This window comes from Pholcus phalangioides, unplaced genomic scaffold, assembly GCF_987345545.1.
Source record: "Pholcus phalangioides strain wild (caught in Gottingen) unplaced genomic scaffold, Ppha-v1.0 ptg000017l_1, whole genome shotgun sequence".
NCBI classification, from domain to species: Eukaryota; Metazoa; Arthropoda; class Arachnida; order Araneae; family Pholcidae; genus Pholcus; species Pholcus phalangioides.
The window spans coordinates 68,106,644-68,118,869 of record NW_028301610.1 but is presented as its reverse complement, the minus strand read 5'-3'; the positions used below and the strand labels follow the sequence as shown (position 1 = coordinate 68,118,869).

The window sequence follows — 12,226 nt, the reverse complement described above, 5'->3', positions numbered from 1 at the left end:
AATTTTTAGTCTCGCACTCTTTTAACTCAGAGAAAACAAGAATCGTAATTGAAGACACATTGTGTCAAATCACTCTCAACAATCCATTCTTTTCAGCTTCATAACTTGCACGCCATGGCAATAATGAATGAATAAAATCTTCCATGTCAAAAGTGTGCTGCTCATAAAAGTATCTTCAAAAAGCCAGAAAGTAAAATATGTTGTTATATTTGAGCGCGGCAAGACATTTGGAAAGATTTTTTTTTGAAGAAAAGGTTTCTTAGTGAAGCAAACAAATAATCGGTCTCAGTTGTTTCAAACAAAGCTCGACCGCAATTTTGCGTATTTTTTATTCCTGTATCTCAGGGAGCCCCATATCAACACGGGCTAGAGCTTTAGCTGGTGTTGCCCATATCTATTTACCTAATTTTACAGCAACAACAAACCGCGTACAGTCAACCCTCGGTTTGCGTAAAATTCGGTTTACGACTTGTTTCAGTTTACGAACGTGCAAGCCGAAAAAAAAAAAAATAGACTTAATCCTAAGTAACAATAGAGAAATTGAGAAGTCCGTGGCCAAAAAAAGAAAAAAAAAATTGCGGTTTTTTTTCCTAGTTCGTTTTTTTCAAATACGACTCCTCTTATCCAACTCATGTACCGACATGTCATTTCAGACATTGAGAAGGTTTATGTCCGAGAAATTTTTCAGAGATGTTTTGCAATAATTTCTGACACAGAATCAACAGTGACAGACCTCTAGAAACGTCATTTTAATGTCCTACATTGCTCATAGTGCTTACTGATAATGCTTTTGGCAGAAAGTGATTCACAGAAGCATGAATTTGGTTTGAGAGGAATCGTGGCCAGGTTGTTTTGCAGGCAAATAATTCGAGAGCTTTGATACTAAGCTCAGAGTTGAAATTAGTAAGACTAGAAATGAACACGGCTCCGCCCTGGTAGGGGATATAAGCCATTTCCCTCGTAAGGTTTGGGTTGTTTCCATTATCAGAATGGATTTCAATTGGTTTTATTTATGCATTTGAGCATAAAGCAGTGTGTAAAAATTCACAATAGAAATTTTCGAGGTCCCAGGAGCGAATTAATCCATTCTGTATTGATTTCTATGGGAAAAACTATTTCGATTTACGAACGCACTTCAGGAACGAATTAAGTTCGTAAACCGAGGGTTGACTGTTTTTTAGCATTGAGGGTCAACGGTAGGTACTAAAGCATTTTTTTAATTCTTTCTATAGAAATTTAGGCGTTGATAAAAAACATGAAAATGATTAATTTGATGTAAGACGGGTTCTCAAACTGTGCGCCGCGGCACCTCCAACCTTTGTTAGGGGCACCGCGAAGCGGTGACTTTGACAAAGGATTTTCGAAGGGATACTTTGTTAAACAGCTCGGGGTAGCCGGCAGAGCTCGCAGATAAGAATTGATTAGGGAAAGAGGGCGCCACGGGTGGAAAAAGTTTGAGAACCCCTGATGCAAGATGTTAATAAATACAAATTTTACGTTCCTTTAGGCTTTAAAGTATAGATTTATGGCTTCATTCATAACAAAGTTACAACAATCTATTAAATACACGGTACTTTTCAGATTATTGTGTTGGTTTCATTAATTTTCAACCACAGTTCAAAAGCCGTTCTCTGTTCATTTTGTTCTACACTATGTTATCATTTTATAAATAATGATAATAAATTTTTAATACGAATTTCCAAACAACACAGAAAAATTAATTGTCGAGGGTGGGATCCAATTGTGTTGTAAAAGTTCATCGTCATATGCAGGGCCAGAACTAGCGGGGCTAAAATCTTTAAGGAGCGGCAAATTTTAGGGGAAACAGAAGAAACTTTTTAAATTGTCCACTTTTCGAACTTGAGGGCACGGCAAAATCATGTTTTTCCCTTTTGACAAAAATCCTAGTTTTACAACCCTGGTTATATGCTAATGCAAGGACATTCGTTAAAGCAGTGGAGCCGTACAGTTTCGCATACACTGAGGATTTTATTAACATCATCGCCGTTCCGGACGGGTGAAAGGGTGCATCCGTAACGGGCCGCAAAATGGAAATTAAAATACTTTGTGATTACATTGAGTTACATTTTGACTCCTTATCAAAGCAGTAGATTAAAATTCTGTCCAAGACTGGGTACCCACAGGGCGAGGGTTTTAACAGACACCCCCTCTTCAATCCAGGGTCTTTCCTCATAAGTTCGGGCCCTGGGCAAATATGAACTTTTGAAGCTCCTTATATATAGCATTTTATACGAAAAATTTAATTTAATTTCAATCCGCTATACACGTTTGATGTTTTCACGAAAATAACTGCGACGGCAGTGTCCGACACACTGCCCATTCTTTTTTTTTTTGTTTCCACGTTATTCTCACGTCACTCATCATTTATATAGAAAAAATCGATTATCGACATTGTAATTACAAAACTCTCAAAAAGAGGGTCTCAACAAAATAGTCTGACACTTTTTATGTCCGAAATCAATTCGTTTCGCATATAGCAAGTAGAAGGACGGAGAAAAAGATCATTTGTCAAGTGTTAGTAGAAAGTGCCGTCATAATCATTTTCGAACAAGTTTCAACTGGCTGCACTTTTGATAAATAGCAGAGTAGTCAGAATAAAAACCCTGAACAACAGATAAAATTACTTACTTAATAAATGGTTACGTTTGATACTCGTTCTTCTCTTTTTCTGCGATGACAAGCAAAAAAATTTAGAGGGAAAAACGAATTTTTCGCTCAACGAATTTTTTCAAAAAGAAAAAAAACTGTCGTATGTCCTTAGATTTGATTGTCACAAGTGGGCTAATATGAGCGACTTGATTGAGATGTCCGAAGAATCGGTTTGTGAAAGAGACAAGCTGTGTCTATCACTCAACCTCGCACAAAGACAGCCCATTCACAGACGAAACATTATTTTCTTTGCTTTTCATTTTCGGTATTTTTTCTCTGTCTGTATTGTCTTTCATCCGAAAAGAAATGTTTGTCGTATGGGACGAATTTCATCGTTGGGAAAAAGAAATCTTTTGTACTGTCCGAAAATAACATCGATGTTACTCATACCCTAATGTGTTACGGTAAAAGCGATTAATATACGGTGATTGAAGGACGAGTGCTTACCTCAAACAAAAACCCTCGGAATTTCATAAGACTAACCGGAAAAAATTTATTTTGAATTTCTTTGCTGAGCTTGAGGAACAGCACTAAAGCCAATAGGCTGAGACGATCGCCAAACGGCAATCGATATTAGTCCATAAACGATGCACTCCACTGTAGAAGTAAATTTGTGCTCTGGATAGGCCATTATAAGCTAAAAATTTCCGCAGCTTTGCAATTTCCGGATTCACCAATCCAATAATATCGTCAGAGTCGTTACGCAAACATTGATAGACATCAATCCATAGACGATGTACTCCACTGTAGAAGTAGATTTGTGCGCTAGATAGGCCATTATAAACTAAAAATTTCCGCAGCTTTGAATATTCCTGATGTACCCATCCCCACATGATCGTGAGAGTTGATGCCCAAACATTGATTGTCAGAGTCGACACCCAAAATGCAACCAATAAGCGTATCGGTTAGATTCGAGCGAATGTAACCAATGGGTTTTGGTTATTTTCAAGTTTTATAAGAGAGCTTCAATAAAACTTTTATAGTGTAATGCCGGCCTTATTCGGTTTGTAATTTTTAAGGAAAAATACGTGTAGTATAAGCATAATATACGGGAAAACAAATTCTTCCATATTTTATCAAACTTATGAATTTATTTGGGAATTAAAGCCCCGATCTTTCACAAAACTTGAAAAAACAACAATCGATTATTGGTTATTGCTCGAATGTAACCAATACGCCTATTGGTTGAATTTTTCAAGTTTTATAAAAGAGCTTTCTAAAACTTTTGTGGTTTAATGCTGGCTTATAATATCGTCCTAATTCATATAATCACTCGTTAAAGTGATAAATGTAGTAAAATTTATCAAACTTACTATTACGATTGACAATTATGCATAATCAACTGTTTATCTCACTTTTATCGCAACCTACACCTGTTCAATACTTTTACAGCTTTTCGTTTGAGTCGGTTATCTCTATGTATTCTATTATCTATTACTGTTCTTCAAAGTATTCTACTTGTAAAAAAACAACCAATAAGCGCATTGGATACAGTCGCTCGAATGTAACCGATGCTCTTATTGCTTGCATTTTTCAAGTTTTGAATAAATGAACTTTTACCATTTTTTATAGTGTAATCCTTGCCTAAATGAAATCCCTCGACTGATTATGCTATAATATGGCGGCGCGGATCTTAAAACTTTCCAATAATCGGGGGATTAAACTAAAAGTTTTATAAAAGGACTTTTATAGTGTAATCCCGGCCAAAGAGTCATTATCAGGGTTGGGATTTTTATTACCTAAAAACCGACAAAATATGTTCCATAAAAAATGCATTTATACCCTAAAAAAACTCAAAATATGTCGTAAAAACCCAAAAAAATATGCCTGTATAAATAGGCTGTCCATATTTTTCGAGGACATTATGGAAATCGCCAATCACTTTGTCTGAAATGATGGCAAAGGCACACAAATGAAATTGCCGATTGTCGCTAATATCACTGAAAAATTGTCAATAATTACCATGAAAGATGCCAAAGGTAGATGAAATTGTCAATTAATGCTAATATCGTCGAAAAATTGCTAATTGTGGGGCATGAAGATGGTAAAGAGTGAGTGCCAACGGCGATACCATGCTGGAAACACCGGTTCTCGTCCGATCACCGAAGTTAAGCAACATCGGTCGCGGCTAGTACTTGGGAGGGTGACCACCTGGGACCACCGCGTGCCGTTGGCATCACTTTTAACTCCGCGCTGAGACAAGACAGCCGGAGAAGCTAATGAAACACGGGTAAAGAGTGAGCTTTGGGGGGAAAATCCCTCTTCATTGTTCTGCTAAAATACGCAAAATAGTGCTCTAAAACAACCTGAGGTCCACGAATCCCCGTGAGTACGTACTTTGTAAGAGGTCCGCGGAATCATTTCCATTTACTTCCAGTACGATGAATGGAATTTGTGCTGTAAAATTCAGCAAATTATAAAAAAACACATGCATTTTACGGGAAGGTGGCTTCGAAATTGAACTGATTCTACAGGGGTTCCGCAAAGCATTGATGTTTTTGTTAGTGGGTGGTGCATTGACCTTCACTACAGAGGGTTCCCGATATGAAAAGGTTGGGAAATACTGCTCTAAAATATGAGAATATGCCTTAAATTAATTAAAACATGAAAAATGCCTTAAAACTACTGAAAAGCACGGAAAAATGCTCTATGCGCGTAGGAGAAAAAAAAGAATTATAAGAAACAATTTAATCGGGGTATATATATATATGTGTAGGGTGGGCAAAAAGTCAGTAGAAACTTTAAAAATGAATAAAAACCGGAAAAATAACCGAAATAGAAAAACGGTTTGCAGGGTTAGCATCGCTAGCGGCCATATTCACTAACACAGTTTAAACTGTAATCGCAAGTGAAAGGATTGAAGATCGAAACGGATTGGTTAAATTGAGGAGTATAGGTCACGTTAATTTTTTTAAAACAGGAAAAAAAAAACCTCAAAAACAGCCGATAGGTGGTGCTGGAACGAGTTACTTCCGGAGAAATGTGCAAATGAGACGGTTATTTGAATTTTTGCGCTCCTAACCCTCCACAACCAGTTCACCGTTGTAAACCGTGTATGTGGACCTGCTGCACTATGCCGTTGCTGGATTTGTGACTCACCTGCAATGTGTTATCCCCTGAGGTGGTCATGCTGCTGTAATAAACGATTTGTGGGCATTCTGATCGTTATTTGCGTATCTTTTCTTTGACTTGTGTACGTCAGTGCCACCTATCGGCTGTTTTTTTTAGTTATTTTTTTCCTGTCTTGGAAAAATTCCCGTGACCTAGCGATGTTAACCCTGCAAACCGTTTTTAATTTCGGTTATTTTTCCGGTTTTTATTCATTTTTAGTTTCTACGGAGCTTTTTCCCACCCTGTATTAAAAAAAATACGAGTGTGTGTAAGTGAATATTTAATTAAATCTATAAATACATGTCGATTCTGGTATTTTATAGTTCCTTAATTTTTTTGATGAATTTGGGTTAATCAAAATATTAATCGAAAATTAATTTTTTTCTAGAGAAAAAGAAAAAATTTCTCCACCAGAAAATTTAGTTAATCACCAGTAAATGCAAATTTGTTTTTCGGTGAAATGCAATTACCGACATAGTCGATGGAGCATATACTACTTCTACCTCCACTTAAATCGACCAATGCTGAATATGCATTTTAATTTATGAAAATAAAATGGGAAAAAATGTAATTTAGAAACATTTTTAGTCAATTTAAGGCAATTTTTATTTTGTTCGTTACTTTGAACGAAAGTAATATTCTAGCCTCAACAAATCTAAACTTTATCTTAAACTTTTAAGGGGTCTCATACCTTTTAACATGGTGAAAACTATACTCTAATAGAAATATAATATTCTAATAGAAATACCATTAAAAATACTACTAGTATATAAGTAGTATTTAAAATTTTTTTACACGTTTTTGTTTGTATGTGCTATTCTATGCCTGTATAAAGTTTTACATATCTCTGATAATTCATTTTTTGTAAATTTTCAAAAAAAAATGCATTAAAAACTTCTTGCGCGCATGATAAAATACCATGACATCAATGTGACTGAATAAAAATTGATTAAAAAAAGAAACTGTTCAGTTCATGAAATGAAGCAAAAGTTTGAAATTTCATTGACTCAATCTTATTTTAAATCAAATTTTAAAATTATAAAAATTTGAAATTTAAATTTTAAATCTTAAAATTCAATTTTAAACAAGATTGAATCAATGAAACCTCAATCTCTTGCTTCATTTCATGAACTGAACAGCTTCCTTTATATATATTTTGAATCAATTTTTGTATTTGATTCCAAATATATATATAAATGTCATGGTATTTTATTATGCGCGCAAGCTGTTTTTAATGCGTTTTTTTGAAAATTTACAAAAAATTAAGTATCAGAGATATGTAAAATTTTATACTAGCATAAGATAGCACATGCAATGAAGAACATGTTTAAAAAATTTGAAATAAATCAATTGTTTAATTGTATTTTTAATGGTGTTTCTATTAAAGCATAGTTTTTCACATGTTAAAAGGTATGACACCCCCGATACAAAGTGATTCAGAAAAGATGGGAAAAATTTTAAGAGGTGATACACCAATACAAACAATTGTCATCGAAGAATTCATGGTCCAACATGCAACGCAAACGCGCTAGCGTGTTTCGAAACGGCCGCTCCGCAAACGTTATAACGGCATTCCTGTTGAAATTTATGGGGAGGAAAAGAACACCATGCATGCAAATGTAACCTGAGGAAAAAGAAAAAACCGTATGCAAATCTGCGTCACAGTGAACAAAAGGCGCCGACGTCAGTCCTGTGAAGTTATTCTAGCGTGCAACCGCGTTCTAACAGTTGTAACGTACGGGATAATGGCACATTTTAGTAATACTGAAAAAAGCAGACATGCATTTCATTTACGGAGCTGCAAACTGAAGTACCACAGAAGCAGCACGAATGTATGGTGAGCGTTTTCCCCACAGGCAGTTTCACTTCATTTGACATTCGTTTATTAAACCATTATTATGGTGCTTTTGTAATCTAAAATTTCACTTTTCTTTGTGTGTAACATTCTTTTGTAGACGTTTATTATCATATAAAAATTACAGTCTCGATAAAAAGCCTTCCCCTCCCCTTCCGGTTTAGAACCAACCCCGATTATCGCCAGAAATTTTTAGTGAACAAATCTGCCACACATGGGATTTGTAGCGGGTTCAATTATTATTCCATATGACGCCAAACTCGTTAGAATTCTACTGGGCGGATGGTGTCTTGTGGGAAAGGGATCAAGGGGATCAAGTGGGTCAAGTGTGAAAGTGAGGAGGGATAGTTTTTTTAAGAAAGATAAAGGGTCAACAAGAGATGAATCTTATTTAAAATTAAATTTAAAATTTCTAAGTTCAGTTTTAAATAATTAAAATTTAATTTAATTAAAGTGAATCTAGTCTGGTCAAACGTAGAAGTTTCACTTCTATCGCGTGGGATTCTCACTCAGATTTTTTTTTCTACGTTAACTGGTATGGTTGGTTATTTTGAAATGATTTCTCGCCGCTTTAGCTTTTTGATTGTTCTTAGGGTTATAGCATTGCTATCGGCTTAAAATTGCAAAGTTATACGTTTGGTGCACGTTCGGTAAATTTGGCAGGATTTGAAAATGACGTCATTAATTTTTAATGCGTTATACCTCCATAACTATTGGTCAAATCAAAAAACTGAAAACACTTTTTAATATTAGTTTTTCACGAAGAATCACGTGTGTAATTATTGTATGATTCAGTATGTATAATTCAGTATGGGTCTGTGAGACCCAACCCGTGCATTAGAGGGTTAAATGATAAAAAGGCTTGTTTATGTACTAAAACATTTGAGATTAAAAATGCTATTAGTGAACTTATCGTGCGTGCAAGCATAATTGTTCATTTGTTGTTATAATTAAAGGCGAGGTGGCTGCATACGTCGAAGCGGAAGTTGCGATCACCGACCCAATGACTGCTGCTTCAGTTCAGCTTGCCGTTGCAATTTGTGGGGCACCAATTGCCGTTGTCAGAGAGCTGGTCTCTTTCAACGCTGGGGCAAAAAATAGAAGACGACGGATGGAAAAGTTGGATGGATGCAAACATCGTATTCCTCGACGAAAACCGGATAGGAATCAACTTCTCTTGCCAATGTTATCCACCACACCCTTTGTTGTAAATCATGTTGTCCCCGAGTTCTGAAATGTATTTTATAACGTTTTACAAGTGGACTTTGCATGTCTTCGTGTAGATAGCGCGAGAGAAAGATAACAGCGCCTCGTCTAGTTGTTATGGCATCGAATTATTTTAAAAATCCGATCGAAAACGTTACAATCCACTTTTCTGTAATTCGTATTCCAAATCTTTATTTGAATCCGCCGTTGACAAGATGTTGTTGAGCTTTTGCATGTTTCCCCTTACCCATCACGTTTTTTGTATTGCAACTATTATAATCAATGAGATTATATTATCGTTTCGTCGCTTAGTAGCCTGAATGCTTCGCATGAACGACGTACCATGTATTTTTATTCAAACAGATATCCCCTGTATTCCCCTGCATAGTATGTACAGTATTCGAGATAATCTTGTTTATGAAAATGGATATATGCGTATCAAAATACGAAGCGGCAGATGAGAAAAACGAATTTCTGCTGGGTTTATTTATTAAAATTTGAGAACGGAGGCATAAAATATACGTAAACAATTGACACGAGAATTGAATATATTACAATTAAATCGAGAAACATATTGATTTTCTCTCTCTCTTAGCACATTTATGACTTTTCTAGAAACAACATAAGTTAATATCGAAGTTTTACCTTTTAACATGGTGAAAACTATGCAATAATAAAAATACCATTAAAAATACTATTTAACCATTGATTTATTGCAAATTTTTTTACACATGTTTTTGATATCCTATGCTAGCATAAAATTTTACACATCTTTGATACTTAATTTTTTGCATATTTTCAAAAAAATGCATTAAAAACGGTTTGCACGCATGATAAAATACCATGACATCAATGTAATTGAATAAAAATTGATTCAAAATATATAAAAGAAACTGTTCAGTTCATGAAATGAAACAAAAGTTTGAGCTTTTATTGATCCAATCTGATTTAAAATTAAATTTTTGAAACTTTAAAAAAAGAAACTTTGAAACTCCTGGACGGATCATGTTGATCCCTTGGGAATACGTGAGGATCACGTTATTAATATTAAAATTTAATTTTATAGAAGATTGAGTCAATGAAATCTCAACCTTTTGCTTCATTTCATGAACTGAGCAGTGTTTCCTTTTTACTTTGAATCATTTTTATTCAACTACATTGATGTCATGGTATTTTATCATGCGCGCAAGCAGTTTTTAATGAACTTTTCGAAAATTTACAAAAAAAGTAAGTATCAAAGATATGTAAAATTATATAGTAGAATAGGATATCACACACAATCAAAAACGTGTGTAAAAAATTTGAAATAAATCAATGGTTATATATATATTATTTTTAATAATATTTCTATTACAGCATATTTTTTCACCATGTTAAAAAGTATATATGAGACCCTTTAATCAATTTAACACTACAGTGTATAATGTTGCCGATTGGCAACAACATCTACTTTTAACATGTTTGTTTCCCATTGCCAAATGACAACTTCATGTTTGAAACATTCATTATCCGCATTTTTTTTTTCATTTTCGTTCGAAAACCGTTCACAGATGGCAGTAAAACTCCTCAATTAAAAAAAAGAGATGCAAATCTTCCGCAACATGTCGAAAAGAAAATCGTGCTCCTTTGTAGGGTTGAAATGTGTTTTGTTTGCATTTATTTTTTTTTTACAACTGAAATTCTTAACTCGAATTTTTTTTCTTTCGATAGTTTGAATCAGAAAGACGGTAGTTGTATATATTTGGAAAGTAAAATATCACTTCAATACATTTATTTTACATTTGATTTTACGTCGTCTTCGAGACCCAGTATAAGCAGTACAATTAGAAATAGATTTTTTTAAATATTTTCCCCGGTTTTCTATACACTTCATTTACTATGGAAAAAATTATGCATTATAGCAGCGTTCCTCAACCTATGGTCCGGACGATTGTACAGGTGGTCCGCAGGCAGACTTGATTATTTTAATTCCAACTAAATGAAAAATGTTTGCATTGATATTAGTAACATTGTTATGGGTTCAAATGAAGATTAGACCTTCATACTTAGAGTAATCATGATATCTAATTAAAGAGAATATTGGAAATCGCACATATTAAATATGAAGTAAATTGTAACCAAAAAATGCAATTTATGACAAATTTGCTAAAATTGCCGAAGAGTCGGGAAATAAAAGACTGCGGTAAATCCCAGTAGACTATATATAATATATTTCATGAAAACAAAAACATTCATCATTACTCGGGACCACTTCATTCCGGGAAACTGTGATCTGAAATACGGCAAAATACGGGACAGTGCTAGTTATCATCAAACCCGTTGTCAAAAATCACCAATTATGGCTGAAATCGCTCGAAATTATGAATCGGGAGAAAAGTGGGACTCGCAATAAATTGAAATATAGTTCACTGAAAAACGTTGAATATGACAAAATATGTATGATCTAAGATGAGTATTTATATTTTTAGTCATAGTATAATTTATATAATATGACAGTCAACTTTATTCACCATTTTAAGTAAAGATTACAAATTCGAATAAGCTTCGTTAAAAAACGGAAAAATTGTATAAAATCCCTCGGATTCAGAAAGATTGAGAAACGCTGCAAAAGAGTTCAATGTTAGTTATTTTACTAAGAGCCACGTTTCTCGATTTCGATCGAAATTAATAGAAAAAATTCCTTTTATAAAACATACATAACATTTATCATCATTTAAAGTAATTAACGTTTAAATTGTGATGGTTTTTTTCCAATTGCAAAAACTGTAGTTCTTTTTTTTATAAAACGGAATTTCCATAAGATAAGAGAGATTCTAATTTCTAAGCAAAGCAAAAAAATAATTATCATCGCCAGAAAATTATTTTCAATTCGTAAATCATAAAAATATCAAAAAACTCAGTATCACCAATAAATTTTCAAATGCAGATAGATTTCTTCATATTTTATGTGTACATAAAATAAAAAAATATGTAATACGTTTGACGCTTTCCATGCACCTGACAATTGACATGTATGGGAAACCATTAAAAATGAAGAAATTGACCCAATTTTTTGCAGCTGGTTGAGAAATTTTGTTTAGTTTTTTATTCGATTCATTACGAAAGAGTAGTCGAAATATTTCTCAAAATCAACAAATTAACTTTGATGAAAGTTATATACACGTACATTGATTGTGAATAAAATTACTCGCCTACGTTTTCAGTAATATGTGTCTCTCTACCACTAAAAATCATTAATTTTGAAATACTTATTAAAATATGATAAATTTTTCGATCTTGGTTTTGATCAAAAGTAAACAAATAATCCGATTCTAGTCACTGTATTCATTGCTTTTATACATTCAATAGAATTTTTTTTCGAAAAAAGTTAAAAGTTGTAATATA

The 12,226-nt window shown here is 33.9% G+C and overlaps 1 protein-coding gene and 1 pseudogene across 1 annotated transcript in view; both read left to right on the top strand.

Moving 5' to 3' along the window:
* Positions 1-11,957, top strand: part of LOC149074677 (xibalbin-1-like) — a 50,289-nt gene extending 38,332 nt beyond the window's left edge. Inside the window, exon 4 of the mRNA XM_089247141.1 lies at positions 8,593-11,957. Within this exon, the coding sequence (XP_089103267.1) occupies positions 8,593-8,737 (145 nt within the window). The 3' untranslated portion in view covers positions 8,738-11,957. The remainder of the gene's footprint in view (positions 1-8,592) is intronic.
* On the top strand, positions 4,728-4,846 carry LOC149074678 (5S ribosomal RNA; annotated as a pseudogene).
* Positions 11,958-12,226: the final 269 nt, after the last annotated feature.